General features: G+C 44.2%; 1 protein-coding gene across 1 annotated transcript; it reads left to right on the forward strand.

The window, feature by feature from the left end:
* Window positions 1-2,794: 2,794 nt before the first annotated feature.
* Window positions 2,795-8,682, forward strand: si:ch211-103a14.5 (guanylyl cyclase-activating protein 1). Its single transcript, XM_056300589.1, has 4 exons — window positions 2,795-2,992; window positions 4,721-4,870; window positions 5,185-5,275; window positions 8,552-8,682. The coding sequence occupies exons 1-4, from the start codon at window positions 2,795-2,797 to the stop codon at window positions 8,680-8,682; spliced, it is 570 nt and encodes a 189-aa protein (XP_056156564.1).
* The last annotated feature ends 4,807 nt before the right edge of the window (window positions 8,683-13,489 follow it).

The raw sequence follows: 13,489 nt of genomic DNA on the forward strand, positions 1-13,489 counted from the left end.
TCAATATTCAATTCAATATGTGCTTTATTGGCATGACATACATTTGTGTACATATTGCCAAAGCATGTAAAACAACAACAACACAATACAACAATGATTATAATAATAACAGCAACAACAACAATGATTATGATATTAAACAACAACAGCAGCAATAGGTGCCGTCATCCACTGTCTCTCAGGTTGTGGCAAGATAATATAAATCTTGCTGCAATGCTCGCCGCTGGCCCCCCTCCCAGGACCACCCGCAGCTTACCTGCGTCGTCCATTTCCTGGTACTCTGGAATCACATGTTCCAGTTCCTGGACAAAAGCCCGGCGCTGTTTTTCAAATCTGTCACATTTAAGGAGGAAGGGCACCTCCGTCTCCACCTCATCTGTCATGCACTGACCACATGTTCGTTGCTCTTTTGGCAACCACGTCTTTTTGTGTCTCCCCTTTTCAATGGTGAGACTGTGGTCACCGAGCCTGTATTTGGTGAGGATCTGTCGCTGCTTCCTGTCTCTGACAGTTAAGAGGTGTTCTTCCAAATCATAGTTTGTTTTTAGGGCCCGATAGACTTCTAGTTTGTTTTGAGTTTTGATTTCAGCGTTCCAATGTTTCAGATAATTGTTCTTGCTTTGTTTTATAGCCTGATTTATCATAATCTTTGTTTGGGATGCAGTGCTGGCCTGAGGTTGGTTGGTCTTAGTATTTGTTACGGGGTTGGTGAGTCTCAGAGCCAGCTGCTTCAGGGGACTCTTTTCGGGGTTCAGTTCTTGGGTTTTCAGAGCTTTAAAGTGCAAAGTATTTGTTGGGCTTGTATTTAAGTGCATCCAGAAATTTAGAGATCTTTTTTGTACATTTATCGATAATGGGAACCGGCCTAATTCTGCCCTACATGCGTTGTTTGGTGTTTTCCTTTGTGTTATCAGAATCATTCTACAGAATCCAGCATGTAGGGTTTCTGCAGGATGCTTGTCCCATCTAGTGTAGCTGGAAAGACTGAGTGGACCCCATACCTCACTTCAAAATAGTGCAATGGGCAGAATTACACTATCAAACAATTTGCACCAGATGGAGATTGGTATATCAATGTTAAAGAATTTATTTTTAATTGCATATAGAGCTCTGCCAGCTTCTTGTTTTAGGTTATTCACTGCCCTACTGAAACTCCCCGATGCTGTAATAATTAGACCAAGGTAGGTATACTGCATCGCATGCTCTAAGGTAATGCTACCTAGAGTCAACTGGTATCTATTTTCCTGACATCTGGGCTTCTTCTGGAAGATCATTACTTTTGTCTTTTTTTTGATTTATTGCCAGGGCCCAGTGCTGGCAATAGTCCTCAAACAGGTCTAGTAGTTGTTGCAGCCCACCTGCGGTTGGTGACAATAAAACTAGATCATCTGCATAAAGTAAACATGTTACTTCCATGTCATACAGGGGGAGACCTGGGGCTGCAGCTGGAACAGTCTCGCTGTCTCTCTCTCTGTCTGTCTCTCTCTCTGTCTCTCTCTCTCTCTGTCTCACTCTGTCTGTCTCTCTCTGTCTGTCTGTCTGTCTGTCTGTCTCTCTCCATAGCTAGATAGACAGACAGACACAGACAGACAGACAGACAGACAGACAGACAACAGACAGGTAGATAGATAGATAGATAGATAGATAGATAGATAGATAGATAGATAGATAGATAGATAGATAGATAGATAGATAGATAGATAGATAGATAGATAGATAGATAGATAGATAGATAGATAGATAGATAGATAGATAGATAGATAGATAGATAGATAGATAGATAGATAGATAGATAGATAGATAGATAGATAGATAGATAGATAGATAGATAGATAGATAGATAGATAGATAGATAGATAGATAGATAGATGGATGAGGTGTGTGAGTCTATTTTTGTTGCCCTTGAGGTAGCAATAGTTTTGCGATATTAAACATTTGTTTCCCTTCTAAAGGCAGCGATGAACCCACTGAAGACCCATTGTTCCCGTCAGCGCCAGCAGAACCAAGGTGGTGGGCAAACAGCCGGATGGTCTGGTGGTCTTCCTCTGGAGGAAGCATCAACTTGGGAAGGGGCCTGCACCCACCCCTGAAACCATCATGGCCTCCCCCCACTAAACCCTCTGATAAGACGTGTGTCACAACCGAGTCCGAGGCCTCGCTCCACGCTGCCTCCAGCTTTCTGTCTCCTTCCCATACAGTGGGGGGTGGGAGGGCCCACCTGCAGCACTCGTTTCTCCGGGCATGCTCCTTAATTTGGAGTACGATATCAAAACTTTTCCAGTTTCATATTCCTGAGACGGTGTGTTATTTTTGGACATTTACGTTTCAGGTGATGAGAAAAAAAGTGGCTAGCTAATATCAGTGACGATGATATAAAAAAATAGTAACACGTCCGTCATCCTCGAATAATGTTGGCTCCCCTCGTGAGGGGGAGAGATCTCGCCACAGCCCTGTGAGACCTGTGGTGACAGACTGAACACAGCACGCATCATTTGATTTCTTACGGCGATGAGATGCAGTCATGTGTTATGTCCTGAACAAGCCATCCACCAGTGATTCCCAAACTTATACATCCACCTCATATTTACTTCATAGTCTGCGGTGGCTTGCTCAGCGGATTACAACTTCTGATCTTCCCGGGCTGACGCAGATCTTATTAGCCCTCGTGTGTCCTCAGAAGGCTCCTGCTGCCAAACGGTTAAAACACTTACAGGCGCTGGATGGACGCAGCCGAGCACGCCTCTTCCTCCACCCGTTTCGAGAGCGAGTCTTCTCCGCAGCTTCGGCAGCAGGGATGGGGAACAACAGCGGGGTATCTCTGGAGGAGATGAACGCCTGCGAGAGCCATCAGTGGTATAGGAAGTTCATGACTGAATGCCCGTCCGGACTTCTCACCTTCTACGAATTCAAGAGGTTCTTTGGCCTGAAGAACCTGTCGGAGACCTCGAACGCCTATGTCATGGCCATGTTCAAAACGTTTGATATGAATAATGTAAGATAACTCTTCTTTTTTTTCTTCTATATTTGAGCCATGTTCTCCAATCTATCTATGGTATCTGCGTGAACACAACATCCATTGCACGTCTGTCCGTCTTGGGAGAGGTCCCTCCTCTGCTGCTCTCCCTGAGGTTTCTACCTATTTTTTCTCCCTGTTAAAGGGGTTTTTTAGGGAGTTGTTCCTTATCCGATGAGAGGGTCTAAGGACAGGATGTTGTGTTGCTGTTAAGCCCACTGAGGCAAATTTGTAATTTGTGATATTGGGCTATACAAATAAAATTTATTTGATTTGATTTGATTTATGGCATCAGTAATATTAATAGTAATGATAATGGTCTAACTGCACAATAGTAGTTATGGTAATAGTGAAAATAACCATCACAGCGATAAAAGTAATGAGAGTAACTTGTGCCCAGTCAGCACAAACCCGCTGGGAAGCAGAAAGCTTTCTCTTTATTTGGCATTTAAGTGGCATGTTGCCACATAAATGGTCCTCCTCGTGATTGTTATGGGTTCCCTTAAGGTTTAAGACTGCGTGAGTGTAGAAATCCAGTGGTATTGATTGGATGTGTTTGTTGTACTGGCCATCTTTTGTGTGGGCGTTTGTGTTTTTTTTACGGATGCAAAGCCTCTCATGTTATTTCTGCAAAGAATAAGCTGAGGTCCTTATCTTATTAGAGGGAGGGAGCTTAGCCTACCAACCCCACTTACCCACCTGATCTGCTGAAGCCTCACACAGCGCATAACAGGTGCAGACCATTTTAGGCCTACGTGGAGATGTGTGCAGGGGTATATTCCTAAATGGTTTACAGTCAAACGCTGTTCAAATTCATTTCTCTGCACTGCAGTGCATGTATTCAGTTCAATTCGAAACTTTATTGCAGACTCAGGGTCCATAACAGACAAAGACAAACAGGTAAAAGACAAACCATAGACAATGCACAGAATAAACACAATAAAATAACATGAATGGAACAAATCAGTGTCTTATAAGAAGGCAGCTATACCAGTGGTCCCACTGTCGGGATTGGTAGCATGTGGCACTGAATCTTATATTAGTTAAACCCTTGATGATTACATCATCAGTCATTGAGCCAGCAAATAAATTTATACATGAGGTTTCTGAGAAGAGCCTGAAAGGTATTGACTCCTGCAGCCACAAAAACTTCACTTGCGCTGCACCATCTAGGTCTTTTTAGTAATATTCTTACAGCATCATTATAAGCAACTCGAAGCCTCTGTAAGCTTGCTTTTTCATAGTTTGCCCACAGGTGTGCAGTATAAAGTGGTGTACAACATGCTCTGAACAGACACATCTTCACACTAACTGAACACATAACAAACTTGCGTGAGAGAGTGTTTGCTTGTGCATACATCAAGCGGCATTGCATATAAATATCATCATCTGTCATTTGTTCAGTAATATAATGTCCAAGATATTTCACCTCATCACATACCACAAGATGATCATCAGACAATTTAAAACCAGGAAATTTTGGATAATTGACCTCTTTGGTTCTGCATATCATGACAACACTCTTACTAGCATTGTATTTGACATGATGCTCCACACCGTACACAGAACATATATTAAGGAGCTGCTGGAGACCAGCGCTACAGGGCCTAAGGATGATGAGGTCATCTGCATACACAATATGGTTTATAGACAGTATGTAAGTATAGAGAGGGAATCACCTATTTTTCCTGTCTTCATCTACTGTAGGACGGCTACATTGATTTCATGGAATACGTAGCAGCTCTGAGCCTGGTGCTGAAGGGGGGGGTCCAACAGAAACTTCGCTGGTACTTCAAACTGTATGACGTGGATAGGAGCGGATGCATCGACCGTGAAGAGCTGCTTCTTATAATCAAGGTGAGCATGGACTCTTGTCCCGTCATCTCATAGCTTGACTAGTTGCCCTGAAAAGACCCAGGAGAGGCCAAACTGCCGTCCATAGACAACCTGTGTATGTCGTACATGGGACCGAGGTGAGGGAGTGGAAATCCAACTCAGGTCTGTGGTGGTGGTGGAGGTGTTAAGGTAGGGTGGTTTACGAGACAAGTAGCTGGCACTTTGCTGACATCTAGCGGTTGAAAGAAATCCCACAGTCAGCTTCGGGGAACGCGTTGAGCCGAGTTTCTCAGCTGACTCTCTCTCTCCCTCCCTCTCTCCTCCTCGTGTGCCAGTCCATCCGTGCCATTACCGGAGCTGATCATGACATGTCAGCTGAGGACTTCACCAACATGGTGTTCGACAAGATCGACGTCAATGGAGATGGTGAGATTGCCATTCACAATGCCTTTCCACCTTATGACCCCATCTCACAGCCGTCCCTTTTATGAGGAAAACTGTTCTGTAATTGTGAAAAACGTTTAAAACTAGAGACTATGTAAGAGCAGTATTAAATGGAATGGGTAAAAATAGTTGTACCACAAAGAGAAAACTGTAGCTGTTGCAACATGACAAACCTGAAGTCATTTCCCCCTGATCTAATTATTTTCTGAACACACATCCGTTTAACAACCAGCGTTCTTCCACCACCGAACGCTTTCTTAAAACTGAAACAAGGAGAGAAATTTCCTGGAACCACTAAACTTTGTGGCTTGTCCTGTTGCCCCGTGTCAAGAGGGTCCCATGTTCAATTTCGGCCCATTCGTGTGGAGTTCGCATGCCCTTTCTAGATTTGAGTGCACAGTCCAAAGACATGTGAATAAAACAAATTACAGAATTTAAATTGTGAACATGTTTAGGCCCCGCAATTTACTGGTGAACTGTCCACCGTGTCTCCTCGCTTTCTGCAAAATGCATGGTGGGACGTGTTACAACGACCCACTACCCTGAACTGGCTCAAAGTGGTATAAACATCCATTATCCGAGCCGCTTATCCTGCACTCAGGGGTGCTGGAGCATTGGGCGGCAGGTGGGGAGACACCCAGACAGGCCACCATGCCATCACACAGGGCCGACACACACCCACACATTCATACCTAGGAGCAATTTAGTACGGCCGATTCACCTGATCTACATGTCTTTGGACTGTGGGAGGAAACTGGAACACCCAGAGGAAACCCACACAGACACGGGGAGAACATGCAAACTCCACACAGAGGACGACCCGGGATGACCCCAGGGCTCAAACCCAGGACCTTATTGCTGTGAGGCGACCGCGCTAACCACTGTGCCGCCCAGTGGTATAAACAGCAGCCGCTAGTATTTTCTTAAAGGATAACTGTTTCATACTATTTCATCACAGAACAGATTGCAAATGACATGTAATGGAAAGTACTCTTCCATTCTGCAGTATAAAAGCTATTCAGTATTCATATCTACTAACAAGTCACTAGTATTTTAATCAGAATGAGCACACACAAAAATAAACAATAATAACTGAGAGAAAAAGTAGCTGCAGCAGATAAACTGGACTTTTGCTTGGATTTCAGTAAATACAGCCATGGTGGATGCGTTACAGTGATCTTTTGTAAAATTCAGGCTTTATAAGGAGATCTTGACCAGGCGTCTCAGATATCACGTCAATATCATGCATGTAAACCGTAGCTTCTACAGTACGAATATGCTGCCGTAATATGAAATCACACAACTTGCGGGTAAGTCAACTCTAGGTTCCACTGAAGAGCAAGAAACTGAAAGATGCAGTCACACATGTTTTACTTTGGCTGATAAATTTGCTACGCAACAAAATTCAATTTTCCAAAATTATAACTGAATCATTATGAGCAGGGTCAGGATAAGCTGCCCAAAGAAGGAGCAACTGAAAGCTGTTGTTGCAAAACACATTAAATGTGTACTGTTCTAAGTTAGTGACAAAATACTACGTACACACGTAAGAGCAATGCATCATCATAACAGATACAAAAAACTAGAGACAGTAGAATAATAAGCACCATAAAGTACACGCTCCCTTTTCTATCGGCTCTTCGATTGCTGAGATCACTACAAGGTTATATTATATTAGCTTTATATTTCATCATATTACCTTTATAGTTCATTATATTACCTTTATAGTTCATTATATTAGCTTTATATTTAATTATATTACCTTTATATTTAATTATATTACCTTTATAGTTAATTATATTAGCTTTAGCTTTATATTTCATTATATTACATTATATTACCTTTATATTTGTGTTACACCTACAATTTTTAATGTTTTCGGGTATTTGATGTGTTTGTGCTGGCACAACAGTTTGTTTAAAAGCATTTCATGCTAGCTGATGAAAAAGTGGCACACATTCATGGGCTTGGACACACAATGTTTTAAAATCACTGTGATATTACCATGTTATAGACACGGCCTGCATAAACTTCACAATCTGACTATTCTCATGTTTGAACAGTATGAAAATGCAAACAGCACATATTCAGTCCAAAAACATATAAGAGCTACATACACGCTAAACACGTAAGTACACAGAAGATGAATAAAGCCTGACCGCCGGTTTTTAAACTCTATATTCTGTCAAGATAAATACCCAATTGAGACCCAACTGATGCATTACAAATACTAGTGTGTCTGTTAAGAAACGACTGACGCCAAAATCAACATTTAAATAACTTTAATACTATTTTTCATCCATCCATCCATGAGCCAAACCGCTTATCCTGCCCTCAGGGTCGCGGGGATGCTGGAGCCTATTTTTCAAACAATTTAAAATGGCGGCTGTCAAACGCCCGTAAATACCGCAGCACCTCGGTGGGTAGTCATGGTGCGTCTGTAACGGCGTCTGTACCCTGACATGTTGGACATAATCAGAAATCAAGTCTGGACTATTTCTCTGCACTGGAGGACGCTAGTTTGGTTCCAGGACGAAGCAACGAACTTCACGAAGGAAATGACGCAACCAATACACGTCATGAATAGTGACATGACGCCCACGATGACGCGAAATAGCGCGCCGTCATTTTGAGCACTCGTTGTCGTTTTAGGTAGGTCGTATAACCTTTTTTCGTGAAATTGATCTAAAACTCGTTTTGATGTAATTTCAGCAGCATTCAGGGAGCGGCAGGTCTGTACCCCCCCCAAAAAACAACTTATTAAACTTTGAAAATCCAAAACCGTCAAAATAACTGCCTTGGTCGTTCTCATGTTAAATGACATCTTAATACAATTTATAGCATATCAGTGAGTCCACAGAATTACAGTTTCATATAAAAGAGTTCCTTAATTTTCCACTATCTGTATTGCTAAGAAATGCAAAGACGAATTAAAAGCAGGGATGGAAAGGGGTTCATTGCTGTATTCTCAGTTTAATTGTCAGGGCGTTAAAATGTTGTCTGTCGAGTATCTCTGTGATTTATATAGTCAGATTTCGCAATTTTGATTCAGAGGAGTCAGATGTGACTATCAGTTGTGATTTATTAGGTATTAGCATGGTGGCTAGCTCCAATGTAGCCTCATCCTTATTTTGTAGTAGACCTGCCCCTTTCCCCCACTGCTAACATGGACTTATATCAATATCATTTGCAGCTGTGTGTGTGTGTGTGTGTGTGTGTGTACTCATATGTTCATGCATTGTTTTGACCATTTGCCAGGCGAGCTGTCCTATGAAGAGTTCGTGGAGGGAATTCAGAACGACGAAATGCTACTGGCGACACTGACAGAGAGCTTGGACCTCACACACATTGTCCAGCGGATCCAAGGAGAGATCCAGGACAACATGTAGTTTTCCAGCTGTGCGGACTCCATGTACGACTGTGCCAAATCTGAAAGAGAGCAAAGCGGTATTCTGGATAACTCGAAAATGAAGGCCAAAAGTCTTGACGTGACTGCTGAATTTGGACCGATCCTTGAGCCACTGTTGATGGACACCATCAAGTTTTACCCACCTCCCTCAGCTGGTTGTTTTTCATACCTCAGCAGCTTAACTTCCATCCATCACCTCGGCAGAAACGTTGAAATTAAAGGGACTTACCTCGGGGCGACTAATATGTCACAAATCCATCGACAGCGCCACTGAATCAAAGAAGCACGCTAGGAAGTGGAACTTAGACACAAAATCAACCTCCTCAAACCCCACATCTTCAGACCCACCTGCCCTGTAGACAGGATAGCTTCAGCTCATGTTTTGAAACGACAACACACCAGAGCTCACTGTAATCCAAGCTTTAACAGCGTTTTATGTGCATTGTGGATGTTGTTTGGAGATTAGTTTGGTGGGAAAAGTGAGAAAAGCACAAGTTAACAGTAAAACAGCACCGAAAAATGGGCAAAAATGGCAAATGGTGGGCATTTGTGAAACAAGTTTGAATTTAAATTAATATAAATATGATTTCTATGTTTTTAATTGAATTGTGTTTGCAACTCATCATCTGATCAAGCTTCATTGGTCTGTACCCGCAAAACACATTGAGGCTCACATTGTGATCAGAATTCTGCTCAGTGTGCAACACCCCAACCTCATGTGAACACTGGGGAGGGGGGGGGGTCAGTTAGCCTATACAACCATATGCCTCATTTGGATATACAGCAAATATTTCATAAAATCCAACATTTGGGATAACAGAAACACAAAGTGTGTCCGTATAGGCCATATGACTGAGTAATAAGAGACTGCATTTAGATGGTCAGCGGGAGGGTGCTGGGTTCTAACTCCAGAGTAGTCCAACCTTGGGGGTCACCCCGGGTCGTCCTCTGTGTGGAGTTTGCATGTTCTCCCTGTGTCTGCATGGTTTCCTCCAGGTACTTCACTTTCCTCCCACAGTCCACAGACACGTAGGTCAGGTGAATCAGCTGGGCTAAATTGTCCCTGGGTGTGAATGTGTCGGCCCTGTGATGGCCTGGCGGCCTGTCCAGGGTGTCTCTCCGCCTGCCGCCCAATGACTGCTGGGATAGGCTCCAGCATCCCTGCAACCTTAAGCAGAATGAGTGGCTTGGGTAATGGATGGATCTATAGGTGACTCAGCCTTATGCTATGGAATATTATACATGTCCATGTTAAATGTCCTCATAAGAAAGGAAAACATTAGCAGCTATAAAGGCCTACTGACCAGGCCATCTTAGAGGATGAAGGCCTATTACTGTCTAAAATGTGTTCATATGAGCCTTCAACTCCAAAAAGAAGGCGCCCAGGAGGCATCCTAATCAGATGCCCAAACCACCTCAACTGGCTCCTTTCGATGTGAAGGAGCAGCGGATCTACTCCGAGCTCCCTTTGGATGTCCGAGCTCCTCACCCTATCTCTAAGGCTGAGCCCAGACACCGACGGAGGAAACTCATTTCAGTCGCTTGTATCCGTGATCTCACCCTTTCGGTCACTACCCAAAGCTCATGACCATAGGTGAGGGTTGGAACGGAGATTGACTGGTAAATCCAGAGCTTTGCCTTCCGACTCAGCTCCCTCTTCACCACAACAGTCCGTTACAGTGTCTGCATTACTGCTGATGCTGCACCAATCCTCCTTCCTTTGGAGGTTTACCAGTCACAGCCAACTGGGAGGAGACCCCGGGGTAGACCCAGGACTCACTGGAGGGACTACATGTATGTCCAAGCTGGCCTGGTAACACCTTGGGAACTGGAGGGCGTTGCTGGGGAGAGAGACGTCTGGAGTGCCCTACTTAGCTTGCTGCCACCGCGACCCGACCCCGGAGAAGCGGCTGAAGATGAATGAATGAATGAGCCTTCAAATCAAATCTCCTTTTGTTGTGTGATTTTATTATTTGCTATGCTACCTAAGATCACTGAGATTCCCTGGAATGCGGAGGTTAAGGTTTCATCACATTTAGGCTTCCGATCTGAATTGCAGTCAGAATAAATCCAGCATTTTTTTATATTTATTTCATAATTATGTCATAGGCCACAGCTTCTATTTACATTAAACCACTCAGAGTCTTTGCATCCTGTCTGCCTAGTTGTGAGGATAAAAGAAAATTTAAAAAAATACTTGGGTGTGTTTAAACTTGCCTGTCGGTTAAGCTAAGTTGAATAAATACTCTAACTTTGACAGTTACATTTTATTCATTCTGCTCGTTTACTTGACAATCTGTTTAAATGTCCATAGGCCAACATGTCCCACGTCGGCTTGTTGGCACTTTGGTATTCAAGGAAGGAGCACCACTAGACACACTGCTGCAACGTTCATTTCTCCCTCTCTGTAATGTGAAAAGAGTCACCAGTCAAAAATTCATTTGTTTGCCTGATTTTGTAATACGTTACATGACTGTGCTGTAACTGTCAAGGCCGTGGTATTTCTAGACTAACAGCAGATTAAAGTCTTGCAAAATAAAGGGCCATTGCTATAATGTCTCACTCATCTAAGTGACCTCTTCAGTCTCAACTGACTGCAGGTGTCCCACCCTTATAAACAATACAGTTACATAATGACCGAAACCAATGATCAGTTTCATATACAAAAATAGGCGTGACCTTTAACTGGAGTTACAGTGGCCACGTGTACTATTCACAGAGGATTTGGGAATTTTTGCACCATCACACCGTGCCACATAGGGCGGCACGGCGGCGCAGTGGTTAGCGCGGTCGCCTCACAGCGAGAAGGTCCTGGGTTCGAGCCCCGGGATTGTCCAACCTTGGGGGTCGCCCCGGGTTGTCCTCTGTGTGGAGGTTGCATGTTCTCCCCTTGTCTGCGTGGGTTTCTTCCGGGGGCTCCGGTTTCCTCCCACAGTCCAAAGTCATGTAGGTCAGGTGGATCAGCCATACTAAATTGTCCCTAGGTATGAATGTGTGTGTGGGCCCTGTGTGATGGCCTGGCGGCCTGTCCAAGATGTCTCCCCGCCTGCTGCCCAATGACAGCTGGGATAGGCTCCAGCATCCCCGCAACCCTGAGAGCAGGATAAGCAGTTCAGATAATGGATGGATGCATTCACAACACTGGATTTTGTGGATAAGGTGAGGGACATCATGAAGGGGGATGAAACGATGGTCTCTTATGATGTTAAGTCTCTCTTCACGTGCATTCCTGTTGATGAAGCATGGAAGTAGTCCATATGAAATTACAAAACGACCCCACCCTCAGCAATAGGACCGCCCTTAACAGAGTGTGTTTGCCCCTGAAGCTGTGTCATCAGTCCATGTACTTCACATACAGGGGGCAGTACTACAGGAAGACGTATGAGTGGTGTGCTATGGGTTCCCCAGTCTCACCTGTAGTGGCCAACTTGTATGGAGGAAGTGGAAAAGAGGGCTCTGATGTCCTATCCAGGGACACCACCTAGCCATTGGTTCAGATTTGTGGCCGACACATGGGTTCAAATTAAATCTCAGGCTGTAGCACATTTCACCCACCACATTAGCTCTGTGGACAAGCACACCAAGTTCACCAGGGAGGATGTGAAACATGACAGGTTAGTCTTCTTAGACTGCGAAATTGCAATTGGTGATGGGGAACATCTATCAAGGATGAGGGTGCGCACATCCTTGATAGGGGAGGAGCGCTGGTTTGAACGGGGCGTGAATCAAAGAGGCCGCCTATGAGAAGAGGGAACGACCATCCCTGAACCAGGGGGGGCAAGAGTACATCTGTCGCCATCTTACAATGCTGTGATTGCAAACATTCCCAAATCCTCTGTGAATAGTACACGTGGCCATTGAAGTCTAGTTAATGGTCACGTCCATATTTGCATATGAAACTGGTCGTTGGTTTCGGTCGTTATGCAAATGTATTGTTTATAAGGGTGGAGACACCTGCAGTCAGTTGAGGCTGAAGAGGTCACTTCGATGAGTGAGGAAACATATCTGTCAATAAACGTTGTGTCCAGACGAACTGATTCAACCTTCTTTGGTTTTCTTCATTTGGTTTAGCCTCTAAGTGCTGTTAGGGGCACTTAGGGCAGCGCAGTAAAAAAGCCCCACCAGCAGAGCAGACTACTTTGTGAGTTTGCACGCTTTTTCCCATCCAGTCTGAGCAGAAGAACAGCCTATAACTGACCTTTGTGCAAGACAAAGGTTGGGGTAAGAGGTGTTTGGGGACGTTGTGCGCACCTGTGAATGCGCACCTGTTTGCGTGCATGTGAAAAGATGCGTGTGTGTGTGTCGGGGTGTGTGTGCATGGTCAAAGTTAATATCGTTTAGAAAAGAAATATTATTTCTACCAAACTGGCGAGTATTGTTTGGTGCTGTTTCACCCCCCCCCCACACACACACAGGTGACTATGCAGGGAAGCAGAGGGCACGGTCTTCATAAGGAAATGCTGGTGCCCCAAGAGCCGTGGGCGGTTTCAGGGTGCGGCTCCGTCGCCGTTTGTTATTAATCAGCCATTATTACCACGTGCTCACACCTCATACGCCTCATAGGCGTTCAGCTTGTTTTTTGTTTTGTTTTTTTAACGCTCAGCTGGTCCTGTGAACGTTGACACTTTGGGGCTGCTCTCTTGCTGCCTGCCCAAAAAGGCTGACGTCTCATCAAGAGACCAACTGACGATACCGACTGAACTGTTTACCGTCCAAGATACAAAAGCCCTCGGATATATCCACACAAACTGAGATTCAGCTGCAGAAGTAAATTATAATTCCGGTAT

The sequence above is a fragment of the Lampris incognitus genome, chromosome 2 (assembly GCF_029633865.1).
Source record: "Lampris incognitus isolate fLamInc1 chromosome 2, fLamInc1.hap2, whole genome shotgun sequence".
NCBI lineage: Eukaryota > Metazoa > Chordata > Actinopteri > Lampriformes > Lampridae > Lampris > Lampris incognitus.